Raw genomic sequence first — 17,257 nt, forward strand, 5'->3', positions numbered from 1 at the left:
TGATGAACATAGATGCCAAAATCCTGAACAAAATACTAGCAAATCAAATCCAGCAATACATCAAAAAAATTATTCACTATGATCAAGTGGATTTATCCCAGGGATGCAATACTGCCACAATATTTGCAAATCAATAAATGTGATATACCACATAAACAAAATGAAAGATAAAAATCATATGATCATATCAATAAATGCTAAAAAAGCATTTGACAAATCCAGCATCCATTTCTGATATAATTGCTCAGCAATGTGGGAATAGAGGGATCATACAGGCCATATATGAAACACCACAGACTACATCATACTCAATGGGAAAAAATTAAAAGCATTTCCCTTATGAATCGATTCAATACAAGGATGCTCACTTTCACCACTCCTATTTAATAGAATACTAGAATTCTTAGCCCCAGCAATCACACAGGAAGCAAAAATAAAAAGAATCCAAATGTGAAAGGAGGAAGTGAAAGTGTCATTATTTGCAGATGACATGATACTATACGTAGAAAACCCCGAAGACTCCATCAAAAACTTACTAGACTTAATAAATGAATTTAGCAAAGTAGCAGGATACAATATTAACGTCAACAAATCGATGGCATTCTTATACACCAATAATGAACTTACAGAAAGAGAAACTAACAAAAAAAATACCATTTACCATCGTGGCAAAAAAGTTAAGATACCTAGGAATAAACTTAATGAAAGAAATAAAGGACCTATTCGCAGAAAACAACAGGTCATTGAAAAAAGAAATAGAGGAAGATATAAAAAAGTGGAAGCACATACCTTGTTCATGGATTGGGAGAATTAACATCATTAAAATGTCCATACTACCCAAAGCAATCTATAGATTCAATACAATCTCCACCAAAATACCAATGACATATTTTACAGAACTAGAACAAATACTTCAAAAGTTCACATGGAACCCAAAAGATGCTGAATAGCCACTGCAATCTTGAAAAAGAAGAACAAAGTAGGAGGGATCATATTACCAGATTTCAGGTTATACTTCAAAGCCACAGTAATCATAACAGCCTGGTACTGGCACAAGAACAGGCAGATAGATCAGTGTAACAGAATAGAGAACCCAGACATGGTCCCAAGGCAATATGCTCAATTAATATTTGACAAAGGTGGCAAGAGCATACAGTGGAGTAAAGACAGCCTCTTTAATAAATGGTGTTGGGAAAATTGGACAGCTACATGAAAAAAATTGAAACTAGACCATCAAATTAAACCCTACACAAGAATAAAGTCAAAATGGATAAAGACTTAAATGTGACTCATGAATCCATAAAAATCCTAGAGGAAACTGTAGGAAACAAAATTTCAGACATCATACGCAGCAGAATTTTCACTGATAAATCACCTAAGGCAACAAACAGAAAAAAAGGAGAAAATGAACACATGGTGCTACATCAAACTCCAAAACTTCTCCATAGCAAAAGATACAATCATCAAAATGGAAAGGCAATCCACTGTATGGGAGAGCATAATTGTCAATGGTATGTCAGATAAGGGGTTAATTTCCATTATATATAGAGTGCTCATACAACTCAACAAAAGAAAGAAAAACAACCAAATTAAAAAATGGGCAGAGAAATTGACACCTCTCCAAAAAGGACATACAAATGGCCAAGAGTCATATGAAGAAATGCTCAACATCACTAATCATCAGAGAGATGCAATTTAAAACAGCAATGAGGTATCACCTCACACCTGTCAGAATGGCCGCCATCAACAAATCATCAACCAACAAATATTGGTGAGGTGTGGAGAAAAAGGACTCTAGTACACTGATGGTGGGAATGCAGACTGGTGCAGCCACTATGGAAAACAATATGGTGTTACCTCAAAAAACAAAAAATTAAACTTTCATTTGACCCAGTGATCCTACTTCTTGGAATATACCCTAAGAAGCCTGAAACAACAATCAGAAAGAATATGTGTACCCCCATGTTCATAGCAACACTATTTACAAGAGCTAAGATCTGGAAACAGCCCAAATGTCCATCAGTAGATGAATGGATAAAAAAGCAGTGGTACATGTACACAATGGAGTACTATGCAGCTATAAGAAAAAAAGATCTGTTATCCTTTGAGACGACATGGAGGGACCTGGAAAGTATCATTGTAAGCAAAATAAGCCAAACAGAGAAAGACAAGTATCATATGATCTCACTTATTTGTGGAAAATAATGCACATAACCGACTGAGGAATGAGATAGTCCCAGAGATGTGGAGGTGGGGGTACAGACTGACAATCCCCAGAACAGAGGGTGTTGGGGGAGAGATAAACCATAGAACTTATATGCATGTGTGCATGAGCAATGGACATGGACAACAAGCTGGGGACAGGGTGGGGAGGGTGGGAGAGGGGGGAATCAGTGAGGGAAAAAGGAGAAACATCTGTAATCAAAATAAATTAATTAATTAATAAAAAAAGATAAAATATATGCTCCATTTTTAAAAAATTTTAAAACCACCTACACTTTCTTTATCCTAAGATTGTATTACAAATGCAACTCAGAGAAGGATGAAAAGATAGACAACTGGTGAACTACTGAGAGGCCTTTGATAGCCTATAAGGAATGGAAGAAGAAAATAAAAGTTAAATAATTGTTTAGTGCAAAGACAGTAAACATAGACTGTCCACATTATGGAAAATTATATAATTTATATATATTCAAACCAAAGTTTCATGAAAAGATTACAAAATGCTCAATGTGTTTTTGTTCATATATTCAATTACATTTTTAAAAATTTAATTTATCTTTTCAGTGCTCCTCAAATTAAAAAAAAATTCAGCATCATAATGAATGAAAATGTATAGTCATTGTCATTATGAACAAATTGAGATGATCTATATCATATAAAGAGAAGTTAAAAACAGATGCTGCAGTGGGTGGGATGGGAATTGGAGGAAGGTAGTTTAAATGTACAAACTTCCAGTCATGAGATAAATCAGTACTGGGATATAATGTACAACGTGAAGACTATAGTGAACTCTGCTGCAAGGTATATTTGAAAGTTGTTATAAGAGTAGATCGTAAAAAAAATTATCTCTCATCACAAGAAGAACTTACTTTTATTTATTTTTTCATTGTGTCTATATAAACGGTTAACTAAATCCTTTGTGGTTATCATTTCACAATTATGTGAATCAAACAATCATGCTGTATATCCTAATTTACACAGTGCTGTATGTAAATTATGTCTCAATATAGCTAAAAAAATAAGAGAAGCTGCACGTCTCCTCAAAATTAACCCATGTTGTTCTTAGAAAGCGACTTTACAGAGTAATATTCTTGTTGGAGACGAAGTTGTATGCAGATTTCCACTAGACCACCATCACTTTCTATTTCTTTTCCTTTCTTTTTGTTGTATATTTTTTTCCAAACTGAGATTTTTTTTAAGGTGTATGTTATTATTAAGGCAAAACATCTCCTAACTTCTATCTATGGCACATAGTAAGTTCTATAAAGCCTCTACATTAGTTAGCAAAATCACAGGCTTAATTATAAGCTAAAATATTTTTAATAGGAAATTTTCCTCAATCCTTGATCATTTTTTTGTTTGAATTCATATAGCATTGACATTGTTCAAAAGTCACAAACTTTATTAAAACATATATTCAATTCAGGTATGTGAGGAAGAGATGTGGAATTAGCCAGTAATATTTGTTTTAACCTTAAAATTCAAAAGGTAAAAGAGAGAGTGGACTCTACCATAGGGGAGAAAAAAGAACAGGCCCTAAAGCAAGGATGTTTTGCCCCATATCTCATTTACTCTCCCCTATATAAATACCACCTACTAAGTGCTAGAAATGTAGCATGTGCTTATTTAAATGGGTTATCATTTTATTAAATGTAAAAATGAATAAGAACAAAAGAGGCTGGTTTTCAAGTGAGACTTAGAAAGTTATTTCTCTGATTATATCTCTAAAACGTGTTTTAACCTATGAGGCCCATTTATGTCTCTTCATTGGATAATTGTCTATATATAAACCCATTATAATTACAAAGAAAATTTCTAGTTTAGATTAAAACAGTTCTTAAACCTAGTATAAGTCAAATTACGTGAGCGTATTCTGATTGATAGGCAAAGACATATCTGAATATTTGGACCATTTAAACAGAGCACGATTTTTAGTTTTACTTGATCTCGACGTTACTATCACTTTATAAAGTGCAAACAAGGCATCTAGCCATATTTCCCAGACAGATCTCCATAGTGGTGGCCCAATGTGCACTCTCTCAGAGTATAATTAATTTCATTTATCATTATTCTGTTTTAAATATCTTTAAATTTCCAAAATATCTTGTTTATCTGTTCATACTAGTAAGTCCTTAAAAAATGACCTTATTTAAACAATTCTGTTGTTGACAAATAGCCTACATTTTGAATTCACTAAGGGGGACTTTTTTTTTTTTTTTTGCCCACCAGAGTCTATTTTTGAGACCCTGTAAAGGCCCTTACAATTTAGCCACTAAAGGAATCAGGGCTGGCACAGCAGGAGACATTCCTGACCCTGCTTCAGCACTATGGCTGGAGTCCATTTGTTGCTCATTATCCTTGCTGTGTAGATTGTTAAATTTTTAAATTCCTCTCTGTTTGTCTTCTCCAGTAGAAGTGCAGCTGCCTCAGGCAGGCCTACCTCTCCATCTAGCTGGCCTTCTGGCCTGGCTTGCAGTCTTTACTCAGAAGGCTGTAAGACAAAGCAGTTGCCTCCCACTCTTCCTCTGAACCTGCAGGCCTTTCAAGAGGGTTGTACAAAATGAAGGCCTCATGGGAATGGCTGTTGATGATCACAAATGACATTATCTGTCTTTGTTCCTGTCTAGAGGGTTCTTACTGTTTGGCCAATTGACATCCTTTGAGAGGTTTGCCGTCACCACAGGACTAGCCTCCGGAACCAATAAATAAAAAGTCTGAGGGCAGACGTTAGGGTTGTGATGGTGACTGTTTACTTGTACTTTGGGGAGACTAAGCATTTACCGATTATAGAGGCAAAACTTTCTCTTCACAGCATGAAACTGATTGAAATGTCCATAGTCCCATATTTAATAAAAATATATGTTTCTATTCATTTTTTCGAGAGGAAGGGTGAGAGAGAGTGAAACATCGATTGGCTGCCTCCGGCAAACCTCTTAATGGAGATGGAGCCTGCAACCCGGGCATGTGCCCTGACCGGGAATTCAAACAGGACTTCAGTCCATGGAATGCTGCTCACATTTTTTAACAGTATTATTATAGGTCAGTGTGGTTTAGAGAAGCAATTTTTAACTGTTTTCATCTCCTGGCACATATAAACTACTAGTAAAATTCTGCAGCACACCATAAAACATATTTTTTTGCTGATCTGACCACAAAAAGTATAATTTTGATTGTTTTACAAATAAATAAATAAATAAATAAATAAATAAATGTATGTAATTACCTATCATTTTTGCCCCAAAGTTATTGTTTAAAGTTAAATATTGTTTTATGAAAAATTTATTTCATTTATACATACATTACAATTCTCATATGTGTGTAAGTATGTGTACACATGCTTATATTTTCCAGGGCACAATGCAACATATATTTTTTCTGGGGTATCTGTCAAAACAGTTTGCAAAACAGTGTCCTAGAGAATCTTCTGAATGTGTGTCAAATGATGTCTGTACAAGAGTGTTCGCTGCAGTGTTGATCGAGCCCTAGGAAAGAATCTGAATGGCTTGCACAGAGTGCCCTATAATTCACCTAAGCATGAAGCACTTCCTTCACAGTAGTTGTCCTTTGGTGAGCATTCACATGCACACAAATATTCTCTAACTTTGGGCCTATTCGGAGCGGTCCATCCATGTACTTCCTCCGCAAGCCTTGGCACCAATCTTCCAGTCTTATTCAATACCCCAATTATCAACTACAGTCCCATACATCAGTGTAAACCCTGACTTCGGTCCTCTGTACTTCTTGCAAACATGGGCAGAGAAGTAAGATGCATTCATCAAAGTTCTCACTGCACAGATTTCCCTTTCCCCACTGTGCGTCAGGACCATATCCGATTGGGACTGTAATAACCACAGCCTATTTCCACATGGTTGCAGTACATCCTGGAGAGCCCTTCATTACACCAGACTACACAGTCTTTCTCCCAAGTTACCGGATCATAAGAAACTCCCAAAGAACTCACACGTGTGGGTTGAGGAACAGGTACCAGTATAGGGAGGACTAAAAGCCCAATTTTTGCATATATCCTTTCTCTTTGATGGTGGAGTTCTAATGGCTACACTATACTTTATGGCTTAGTCAACACTCAGTGGAGGATGAGCAGCTAAGGTCACAGGATCATCTACAGCCTCATGGTCAATCTCTACCAGGGCCATTACAAAGCTGAGAGCAGTTTCTCAAAAAGACACTAAGTACTTGTAGATGGAGGCGTGCATTAGCTTCAGCCATAGGGTCCAATGATATGATTCTCTTATCAGAGATTACTGCAAAATCCGTATGGCACTGAGATCTGTTACAGACACATGGAGCACCATTGGATTCCCTGGGTCACCAGAGCTTGCTGTCAGACAATTGAAGAGCCTTCCTTTACTCTGTGTCCTACTAAGTACTGGCTCTTTTTCTCTTTACCTATAAAATGGGTCGTGCCCAGCTAGTATGGTTCAGTGGATTGAGCCGCGTTCTACGAACTGAGAGCCCTGGATTCCATTGCTGGTCAGAACACATGTCTGGGTTGCAGGTTCAGTCCCCAGTGGGCTGTGCAGGAGGCAGCTGATTGATGTATCTCTCTCACATCAATGTTTCCATCTCTCTCTCCCATCCTCTCACTCTAAAAAATCAATAAAAACATATTTTAAAAATATGGTTTGGAACAAGATACCCACCTGTGGCAAATTTTATCCTCAACGTCCAAATTGGCCCACCAATTTGAGATTTCGAAGTATATAACGGGGAAAAAAGATATTTTGGTATTTTATTTCACAGGTAAATTTATTTTTTATTAGTTTTTAATTGAAAACTGCCCTTTTAGCATCTACTTAAAGACACACTGGCTTTTGGCCCTGGCCATTTTGGCTCAGCATTTGAGCATCGGCCTGCAGACCAGAGAGTCTTGGGTTCGATTTCCACTATTGGCAGGTACGACATACGCTGGTTTCCTTTTGAAGCCATAGAGAAAAAGATATATTTACTTCCTATCACAGACCTTTAAACATGTGAAGACATCTATAAAAGTCCTTAGGCCATGCTTTTTTTTTTTTTTAAGAGACGATGTCTATATGCTTCATCAGCTTACTTTCCTGGATATTTTCCAATCTGTTCATGTTCTTAAAATGAGGGTGCTGGAGCAGAACATAGATTCTTATGATCTTGACTTGAGATATATTGCTTTACAAAATCATAGAGACTTTCTTCAAAGTTTATCATATCGGAATTTCTTTTGATATAAGTAAATATTTCCAATAGTCTTACCTTAGAATATAGTTGCTGAATGAGGTCACATTAATTATGAGAGTTAAGTTTAAAATTGGTAAATAAACTGCTTTGTGAGAGCAATTCCGTAAAGCCACAATGCTTTTAATGGGAAATACAGTTTATAATATTAGGGAAAAACATTATCCTTTATACTTAAGAGCTAATTTTTAATTGCATGTTGAATTTCATGGCCCATAATGAGAGAAAATAAAATCAAAACAGTAATTTGCCAATGCATTGTAGCCAGAAATAGGCATTATTGTGTGTTTAGAAGACATGTGATGTAATTATTTGTAAAGCATATTAGACTTAGACTTAAATGGACTTTACACTTCACATAGAAACATAATTGCATAGTTAAATTTCTTAACAGCATTATTCCTGAGTCTAATCAGAATTAGGCACTAAGGTCAGAGCTATTTCTAGAATCATTTTTCTTAAGCCCAGACAGTATCAAATGTAGCCCTAATACAAATATACAAGTATAGAAAAGCCAAATGTCTAGTGACCCAGAGAACATGGCATTTCAATTACTTCAGCTAACTCCATGGGTTTATTTTTGGTTTTATATTGAATTATTCAAACTCACATTGGAATTTAATGAGTTGAGTTTTTCATTGTATCATAAATTCCTAACATGGACACAATATTTAAAAACTGTTTCATTTCAAAACATGTTTGGCATTATCTTATTACACTTTACTCTCTCTATTTTTAATAATAATAAAAACAATGAGGGTAGCCAACATTTATGATGTGTTTACTATGGATCAGATACTATAGTTAGTGCTGTAGTTGTGTCAGTGGTTTCTAACACAGTTGATGAACTCTAAGAAAATTTTAGAAATTTATTGGTATGTTTTTGTCACAATTTGGGAGGCTCTATTAGATTTAGCCAATATAAAACAGAGCGAATCCTGCAATACAAAAAGTAATTCCTCGGTACTTCACACCCTCACCAAAATCTTCTGAGAGAAACTTCAGATATGCTACTGAATAATGTGTAGTTAAAACAATACTATACATTGTGCAAAGTAAAATAAAGCAGTCAGAGAAAGACAAGTTCCATATGATTTCACTCAATTATGGAAACTAATAAACAAAGTAACAAGCAAAACAGAGACAGACTCATAGATTGAGCAGGCTGACAGCTCAGGGTAGGTGGAACTTGTGGGGGACTAGAGAGATTGAACAACAAAGGTTATAAAAAGAGAAAGAACTCATGGTGGAGAACAACGGTGTGGTGATTGTGGAGGGGAGAAGCATGTATGGAGATCAGAGAGGATATAGGGGGATACAGGATGATAGAAAAAATAAAATAAAACTTGAAAAACATTGTAATATTTTGAATGTATAATTTTACCTTGCTTTGTATTTACTATTCTGAATGTAGCTTTTTTTTTTTTATTACCTCGTTTTACTAGTTTTTATAAATTATGTTTTCATCCTTCTAACATGTAAACATGCACTGGATATTCTAGAAAAGTAACTATCATGTATATCAGAGAATATGGTATATTTTTGTGTTCACATTATGAGTAATAATAGTTATTCAACATTTTTTTTCAATAAGAATATATATATATATTTTAAAAACTATATAACCAAATGCAACATTTCTCATGGCGTTTGAGTAATCCATAAAATATACCAGGATTAACTGTCATTTATAACTTTCATATTCACATTTATCTATGCATGGGCACAAGGACCTGATTATTTTATTATGTCATCTAGTACTGTTATACAGAAGTAAATATGTTGTTATTTTTACTTTCATATAATTCTTTGGAAATTATGTTATTTTTTTAAAAAATGTACTATATTTGATTCAGGAGGGTTACACAGACATTAGAAAAATTTGTTACATAAAGGAGAAACTATATTTGATTATGTTCAGAATTATTAATGTATATTACTTTATTTAAGACTCAAATGTACAACAATGGGTTGTAAGTTATTATTCCTGTATCATACATAAACCTTAATCAAAATCTCACATGTCAAGAAACAGTATTTTCAAAGAATTTATAGGAGACAATTTTCATAACCCAAATTAAGCAATAAATTTCTTAGTTATGACACAAAAAGCATGACTCATAAAAGAAAAGAAAATAAGATAAATTAGACTTCATTAACATTATTTCAATATAAGGTTACTTATGGCTTAATAAATCTTGAAAATTAGTAAATACTAGATTTAGGGAGATAAATAATAATAATAATAAATTTTCCTCTAATTTTTTCTACTTCTGTATCTTCTATTCTTCCTGCTCACTGAAGTCGACATACTTACCAAGCTTTACTATTCAAGATTAATCCAAAATTTAGCTGAAAAATTTTCTACTTTAAGGTAATGCTGATTCATTCTTAAGATTTGCTATTTAATAAAACTCTCATCTTTGTTGATGAGCTGGGGAATCTCAAACCTTGCAAAGTCAAACACATTTTACTGCTAGCAACTTAAAGAATCCTTTCCTGATTCTTTTGGTTTTAACACCATAAATAATAGGATTCATCATGGGTGGAATTAGTAGGTATGTATTGGCTACCAAAATGTGGATATGGGGAGCAATGTGATGACCAAATCTATGAGTGAGAAAAGAGAAAAAGGATGGTGTATAAAACAGCGAGATGACCCACACATGAGAGACACAGGTACTTAAGGTCTTGAGGCGGGCAGCTTTGGATGGAAGATTGAAGACAGTGAAAAGAATAAAGACATAGGAACAGATGATCAATATGAAATCCAATCCCGCTGTCAGGAATGCCACAATTAGGCTGTAGGCTCTACGAATCTTGGTCTCAGTACAAACCAGCTTTATCAGAGCCATAAACTCACAGTAAGTATGAGAGATGACATTCGTTTTGCAGTAGGAAAGCCACCTCAGAAGGAAAGGGTGTGGACTGAGGAGGACAAGTCCTCTGAAGACAATGAACAGACCCAAACTTACAATCACTGTAGGTGTTAAGATAGTGGAATGTCTTAGTGGGTGGCAGATAGCTACATAGCGGTCAAAAGCCATGGCCAAGAAAAATCCAGATTCCATAGTAGACAGAGAATGGATAAGATACATTTGAGTGAGGCAGGCCTCAAAGTAGATCTCTCTGTCATTGAACCAGAAGAGACTGAGTATCTTGGGAAGTGTAGACGAAGTAAGCATCAAATCAGCCATTGAGAGCATGCATAGAAAGATGTACATAGGTTCATGAAGTTTGTGGTCTGTCTTGACAATTAATAAAAGGGCAACATTTCCCATCAGCGACACTAGGTAGACCAAGCAGAAAGGGATGGAGATCCATATGTGGGCATCCTCCAATCCTGGAATGCCAAGCAGTAGGAAGGTGGTGGGTTGAAGACTGGTTCTGTTACAATCTACCATTATGCAAATAATGGATATCCGTGATCCTGTCCAAATTAAACATCACACATATTTTAAATATATAAAGATCAAAGCTTTTTTGTTGTTGTTATGGTCAGGGAAAGATGTTAATATCTACTAATATGAAACTGGTTATTGAATAATTTCTTTGGTAATAAATTGTCTTAATGTATCAGATACTTGGGTCTGTGCATATTGAGTAAGATAAGTAGTGGAAAGGAATTCTCTCTCTCTCTCCCTCTCTTTCTCTCTCTCCCTCTCTCTCCCCCCTTACCTACCTCTCTTTTTCTCTCTCTCTTTCCTCTGCCTTGTTTGTCCTTTCTTTCAGAACATATTGTCAATTTGGCTAAATATATTTTAGCAATATTATGTAGTGTTATAGAGGTAGTAGTTGATAAATTCTTGAATACTGAGATATAATATTATACCATCTGAAACAGTAAAAAAAAAAAAAAGGCTAATCATCATGAATGAGATCAGCCATTTGTATATTTAACTCCTCTTACCCTACTCCCAAAGTTGAGCTTACAGTTATAAGGAGAAAGAAGATGTGGGAAATACCAAAGAAAAATTGGGTCAATAAAGAAGTGAGAACAAATCTGATCTTATATTGAAAAATGAGTCATTGACTTCATAAAGGAAGGAGCTTTATCTTCATAAAATCATCCAAATAGAATGGTAAGAAATCATTATTTTGCAAAGATAATCCAGCACAGAAAGTGACTAAGACTGGAAAACATGGGCATTAGGCATTCTTTTTAAAAATGATCAATTAAATTCTTCCAGAAGTTACACAATATATTCTTCATTTATAAAAAGAAGTTGATGCTGATTTTTGCTTCCCAAAGTAAACTTAAATGCAACTCTTGGCTCAAGATATCAGGTTATTTATTTTATTTTTGTTAATCCTCACCTGACAATATTTTTCCATTGATTTTTCTTTTTTTTTCCAATATAGTGGAAGGGAGGGAAGTAGAGAGAAAGCGAAAGAAACATTGATGCAAGAGAGACATAATGACTGACTGTCCCCAACACTGCCCTGGGCCAGATTATCGGAATTGTGTCTTGGAATGTATGAAGAATTGTTTTGGAAAGATATCCTAAGAATTCTGAATTTTAAATTGATAAGTCATTACTTTGGTTCAAATATTTGTGTAAAATAAGATTATATAATAGGCATCATATTAGTCTGAATACAACAAAGTTTAATAAAAACAAGGTTTTGAGTAAATGTAGTTCAGGACTAAACTCTGAGGCTAGGTTAACAAAAAACATGAAGAACGTGCACATCTCAGCTTAAATATGAGGTTAATCTTCTTCTACCTTATTTTTTGTCAAGTCAAGAAGTTGTGTCATCTTTCAGAGAATCACACTGCTGTGACTAGACCTAGGACCTCCAGCCTAGGCTCTTCCATTCCCTTCTCATGGAAGCACTGAATCTTCCTTTCTGACTTGAACCACACCTCTGCTGTCTATAACCTGGTTTTCTTACCTCCACAAAGAGATGGTCTCACTGTTCTGCCTGAGGCCCAACATAATATTGGATCAATTACGACAGGTGCCATTACTCTTCTTACCCTGGGGGAACAGAGGCCTATGAGGAATATTCTATATATAGACTCTTAGGAGAATGCTGTTTGATTATAGGCAGTTTCACTAATTTCTCTCTATGGGCAACATTTAGTCTCTTGGAGGGATTCAGTCTTATGGTGTCCATACCACCTGATTCTGAGCTTAGACATCAATAGGAGACAGTCTCTGGACTCCAGGTTTTGTGCTATAATTGACTTATTGTATCTTTGGATTTAAGCACTGAATGCTTTCTTACAACACATGTAATGAGAGCTAAGAGTGGACGATATTTTGGAGCAACAACTTTATAAAAAATCAAGGTGATTATATTAATATCTTCACATGCCTCTAGATATTCTTAAGTAATCCACCTGGACCAGTTTTAGTTCTGAAAATCAACGAAAACTCCAGAACATTTTATAGTCATGTTCTTATACTTGCATTCCTCTAAATTTTATTGTTTAAGTACAGGGTAGGCATTTTCCCCCATGTGTTTTAGTTGGGATGCTATGTAATGATTGAATATGTTTTGCTACAGATATGTTCTTTCTCATCTTTTTTTTTCTGCTTTGCATTTCAGGAAAAGTGAACATTGCAGGCTATGTTTCATAGGATCACAGATCATCTGTATTTAGGCAGGGTTTGTTCAATGGAATACGAGGAAATTCTCTCACAATTTCTTCTACTGTATCGATTTCGTGGCTTCAGATTCTGCCAGAGGTCACTTCCATGGTTTCATCTTCTTGTGGGGGGAGCCTCATTTCTGAATGTGATTTAACAAGTGGTGCCTCAGTGTTTTGCTGGCTAGAGTTGGTGTGGATTTTTGTGATTTCTAATTTCTGGGTCACCTCACTGTCAAATTTGAGGCTTCTCAGATGTTGTATAATTGTGTAAATAATTAGCTGTATTAACAATGCTCTGAAATAAATACGAAAATGTTATTTCCTGGTTCACTTCTGACTAATAGAGAGGCCATTCATAATGTTATAGGGCTAGTGACTTCAAAACTTTCTTTAGTTGATTAAATGACAGAGTATTGTCCTCCTAATTATCTCTTTTAAAATATTAGAAAGGGAATAATAAAAAAATAGTAGCAACCTCAACATAAAAAAGGTTATATGTGAAAAACCCAGAACTACTTTGTGCTAAATGATGAAAACTATCCCTCTTTGGTCAGGAGCAAGATAAGAAGGCCCACTTTTGCATGTTGTATTCAACATCACACTGAAAATCTTAGCCAGATAAATTAGACAAGAAAAAGAAATAAAAGGCACCAAAATTGAAAAGAAAAAGTAATATTCTCTGCAACTAAATTGATCTTATAAATAGAACACTATAAGGATCACACACACACATATCCACATACACATAATATACCTAATAAACAAATTGAGCAAATTACAGGATACAAAATTAACATGCAAGAATCAGTTGCATTTTATACCCTATCAATGATCAATCTGAAAAAGAAATTACGCAAACCATTTTCTTGACAATAACACTTAAAAAATAAAACAGGCAAAAAATTAAACTAAAATTACAAATTTCACACTGAAAACTACAAAAAATGTTACAAAAAACTGAAGAAAACACAAATGAATGGAAATACATCTTATATTCATGGGTTAGAAAACAATATTTTAATAAGCAAATACTACCTAAACTACATATTCAACACAATTTCTATGAAAGATGCAATCAATGACATTATTTTTTTGCAGAAATATAAAATTCCATATTTAATATCAAGGGACCACAAATACCCAAAATAATATTGAAAACTAGATTACATATTTTGGATTTCATGATTTCAAAACTTACTACAAACCTATGAAAATCAAACCAGTATTTTACTGGAATAAATTGTAAACAGACAATGGAATAGACTGAAAAGTCCCAAAATAAACTCTCACAAATATGTTTATATAATTTCTGCCAAGGTACCAAGACCATTTAATTGGAAAAGGTTAGTCTTTTCAAGAAATTGTGTTGAAAAACCCAAATATATACATACAAAAGAATGAAGTTGAACATCTATCTTACATGATTAGAAAAAAGAAAAAGAAAAAACTCTCAAAATAGATCAAAATCTAAATGGAAGAAATAAAACTAATAAATTCTTAGTGAAAAAACTTTCATGACATTAAGTTTGACAATGATTTCTTAGTTATGACAAAGGCAACAGAACAAGGACAAGAAAAGTAGAAATAAATAAACTAAACTTCACCAAAATTAAAAAACTTTGTGCATCAAAGGACACCATCAACACAGTAAAAAGTCAACTCAGAGATTCAGAGAAAACATTTGTAAACTGTGGATCTGATAAGCAATTAAAATTTAGAATGTATTTTTTAAAAAATCTCACAACCCAATAACAATAACAAAAATGACTATATTAAAAATAGATGGAGGACTTGAATAGACATTTGTTCAAAGAAAGTATGTTCAAATAGATAATAAGAACATAAAAAGATGCTCAACATCATTAATTATAGGAGAAATACAAAATAAAACCACAATGAGATACCACATCATACCAATAAGAATTGCTATTATTAAAGAAAGAAAGAAAGAAGGAAAAAAAGCAAGAAAGAATTATTGATGTAGATGGGAAAATATTAGAAGTATTATTTATAGATTCAAGAGTGGATGAACAAAAATTAAGGACATTAGAGCATACAGTGGAGTAAAGACAGTCTCTTTAATAAATGGTGTTGGGAATATTGGACAGCTACATGCAAAAAAATGAAACTAGACCACCAACTTACACCATACACAAGAATAAACTCAAAATGGACAAAGCCTTAAATGTCACTCATGATTCCATAAAAATTTTAGAAGAAACTATAGGCAACAAAATTTCAGACATCATAGGCAGCAGAATTTTCACTGATATATCATCTAAGTCAACAGAAACAAAGGAAAAAATGAACACATAGGACTACATCAAATTCCAAAGCTTCTGCACAGCAATAGATACAATCATCAAAATGGAAAGGCTACCCACTGTATGGGAGAGCATAATTGACAACGATATATCAGATAAGGGGTTAATTTCTAATACATATAGAGTGTTCATACAACTCAACAAAAGGAAGACAAAGAACCCAATTAAAAAATGGGCAGAGGAACTAAATAGGTACCTCTCCAAACAGGACACACAGATGGCTAAGAGACATATGAAGAAATGCTCAACATCATTAAACATAAGAGAGATGCAAATTAAAACAACAACAAGATATCACCTCGCACCTGTCAGAATGGTCGCCATCAACAAATCATCAAACAACAAGTGTTGGAGTGTGTGGAAAAAAGGGGCTCAAGTACACTGCAGGTGGGAATGCAGATTGGTGTAGCCACTATGAGAAACAATATGGTATTACCTCAAAAAATAAATATTGAACTGCCATTTGACCCAGTGATCCCACTTCCTGGAATATACCCTAAGAAGCCTGAAACAATTATCAGAAAGAATATATGTACCTCCATGTTTGTAACAACACTATTTACAATAGCTAAGATCTGGAAAGAGCCCTCGACTCCATCAGTCGACGAATGGATAAAAATGCTGTGGTACATATACACAATGGGGTATTATGCAGTTGTAAGAAAGAAAGATCTCTTGTCCTTTGCGACAACATGGAGCAACCTGGAAAGTATTATCCTAAGTGAAACAAGCCAAACAGAGAAAGACAAGTATCGTATGATCTCACTTATTTGTGGAATATAATGAACATAACAGCCTGAGGAATGGGGTAGTGCCAGTGACGTGAAAGTGGGGTACAGACTGACCATTCCCAGAATAGGGGGTGGTGGGGGAGAGATAAACCACAGAACTTAATTGCATGTATGCATGAATAATGGACATAGACAACAAAGCTGGGGACAGGGCGGGGAAGAAAGTGGAAGGGGCATCAGTGGGAGAAAAAGGAGTAACCTCTGTAACAATAATAAATTAATTAACTAAATAAAAAAAAGAAATATTGTTCTTAAATGATACATTGGACCAAATGTATCATTTACAGAGCATTTCAGTCCAGAACATCAGATTAAACATTTTTTTCAAGTGCATAAGAAACATTCTCAAAGATAGACTATATGTTGGGTCACAAACTAAACTCAATAAATTCAAAAAATTTGAAATTCTATCGAATTTGACACAGTACTTTGAAATTAGAAATCAAGTACATAAAAAAACTAGAGAACTCCATAAATATGTGAAGATCAAATAAATACCATCAAAAATGACTATGTCAAAGAAGAAATAAAAGGTGATATCCAAAGATATAGAGAGACAAATGAGAATGGCAATGTGACACATCAAAACTTCTGCAATGTAGTGAAAGCAATAATGAGGGGAGTTTATGTCACTACAGGACTGTCTCAAAAAATGAGACTAAACCCAAGTAAACAACCTAACATTACATCTTACAGAACAAGAAAAAGAAGAACAAAAGCACTCAAAGTCAGCAGAAGAAAGAAAATAATAAAAATTAGAGCAGAATTGAGTGAAATAAAGAACTAAAAGATTATACAAAAAAATTAATACAACAAATAGCTGATTCTTTGAAAATATTAATAAAATGGACAAATCCCTGACTAGATTCACTAAGGAAAAAAAAAAAGAAAAGGCTCATATAAACAAAATTAGAAATGAAAAAGAAATTGCCACAAACATCACAGACATAGAGTCAACTAGAACACTGTGAAACACTATATGTCATCAGAATCAATAACCTGGAAGAAATGGATACATTTCTAAACATATATAATTTTCTTAGACTGAATCATAAAGAATTAGAAAATCTTAATAGACCAATCAACAATGA

General features: G+C 34.2%; 1 protein-coding gene across 1 annotated transcript; it reads right to left on the minus strand.

Moving 5' to 3' along the window:
• Positions 1 to 9,911: 9,911 nt before the first annotated feature.
• LOC118628567 (olfactory receptor 52K2-like) lies at positions 9,912 to 10,856 on the minus strand. Its single transcript, XM_036259548.1, has one exon. It carries the CDS (start codon positions 10,854 to 10,856, stop codon positions 9,912 to 9,914), a length of 945 nt encoding a protein of 314 aa, XP_036115441.1.
• Positions 10,857 to 17,257: the final 6,401 nt, after the last annotated feature.

The sequence above is a fragment of the Molossus molossus genome, unplaced genomic scaffold, assembly GCF_014108415.1.
Source record: "Molossus molossus isolate mMolMol1 unplaced genomic scaffold, mMolMol1.p scaffold_m16_p_13, whole genome shotgun sequence".
NCBI lineage: Eukaryota > Metazoa > Chordata > Mammalia > Chiroptera > Molossidae > Molossus > Molossus molossus.

Excerpts from the sequence above, each read along its gene's own strand:
- LOC118628567 (XM_036259548.1), bottom strand. The coding sequence starts at position 10,856 with ATGGTAGATTGTAACAGAACCAGTCTTCAACCCACCACCTTCCTACTG.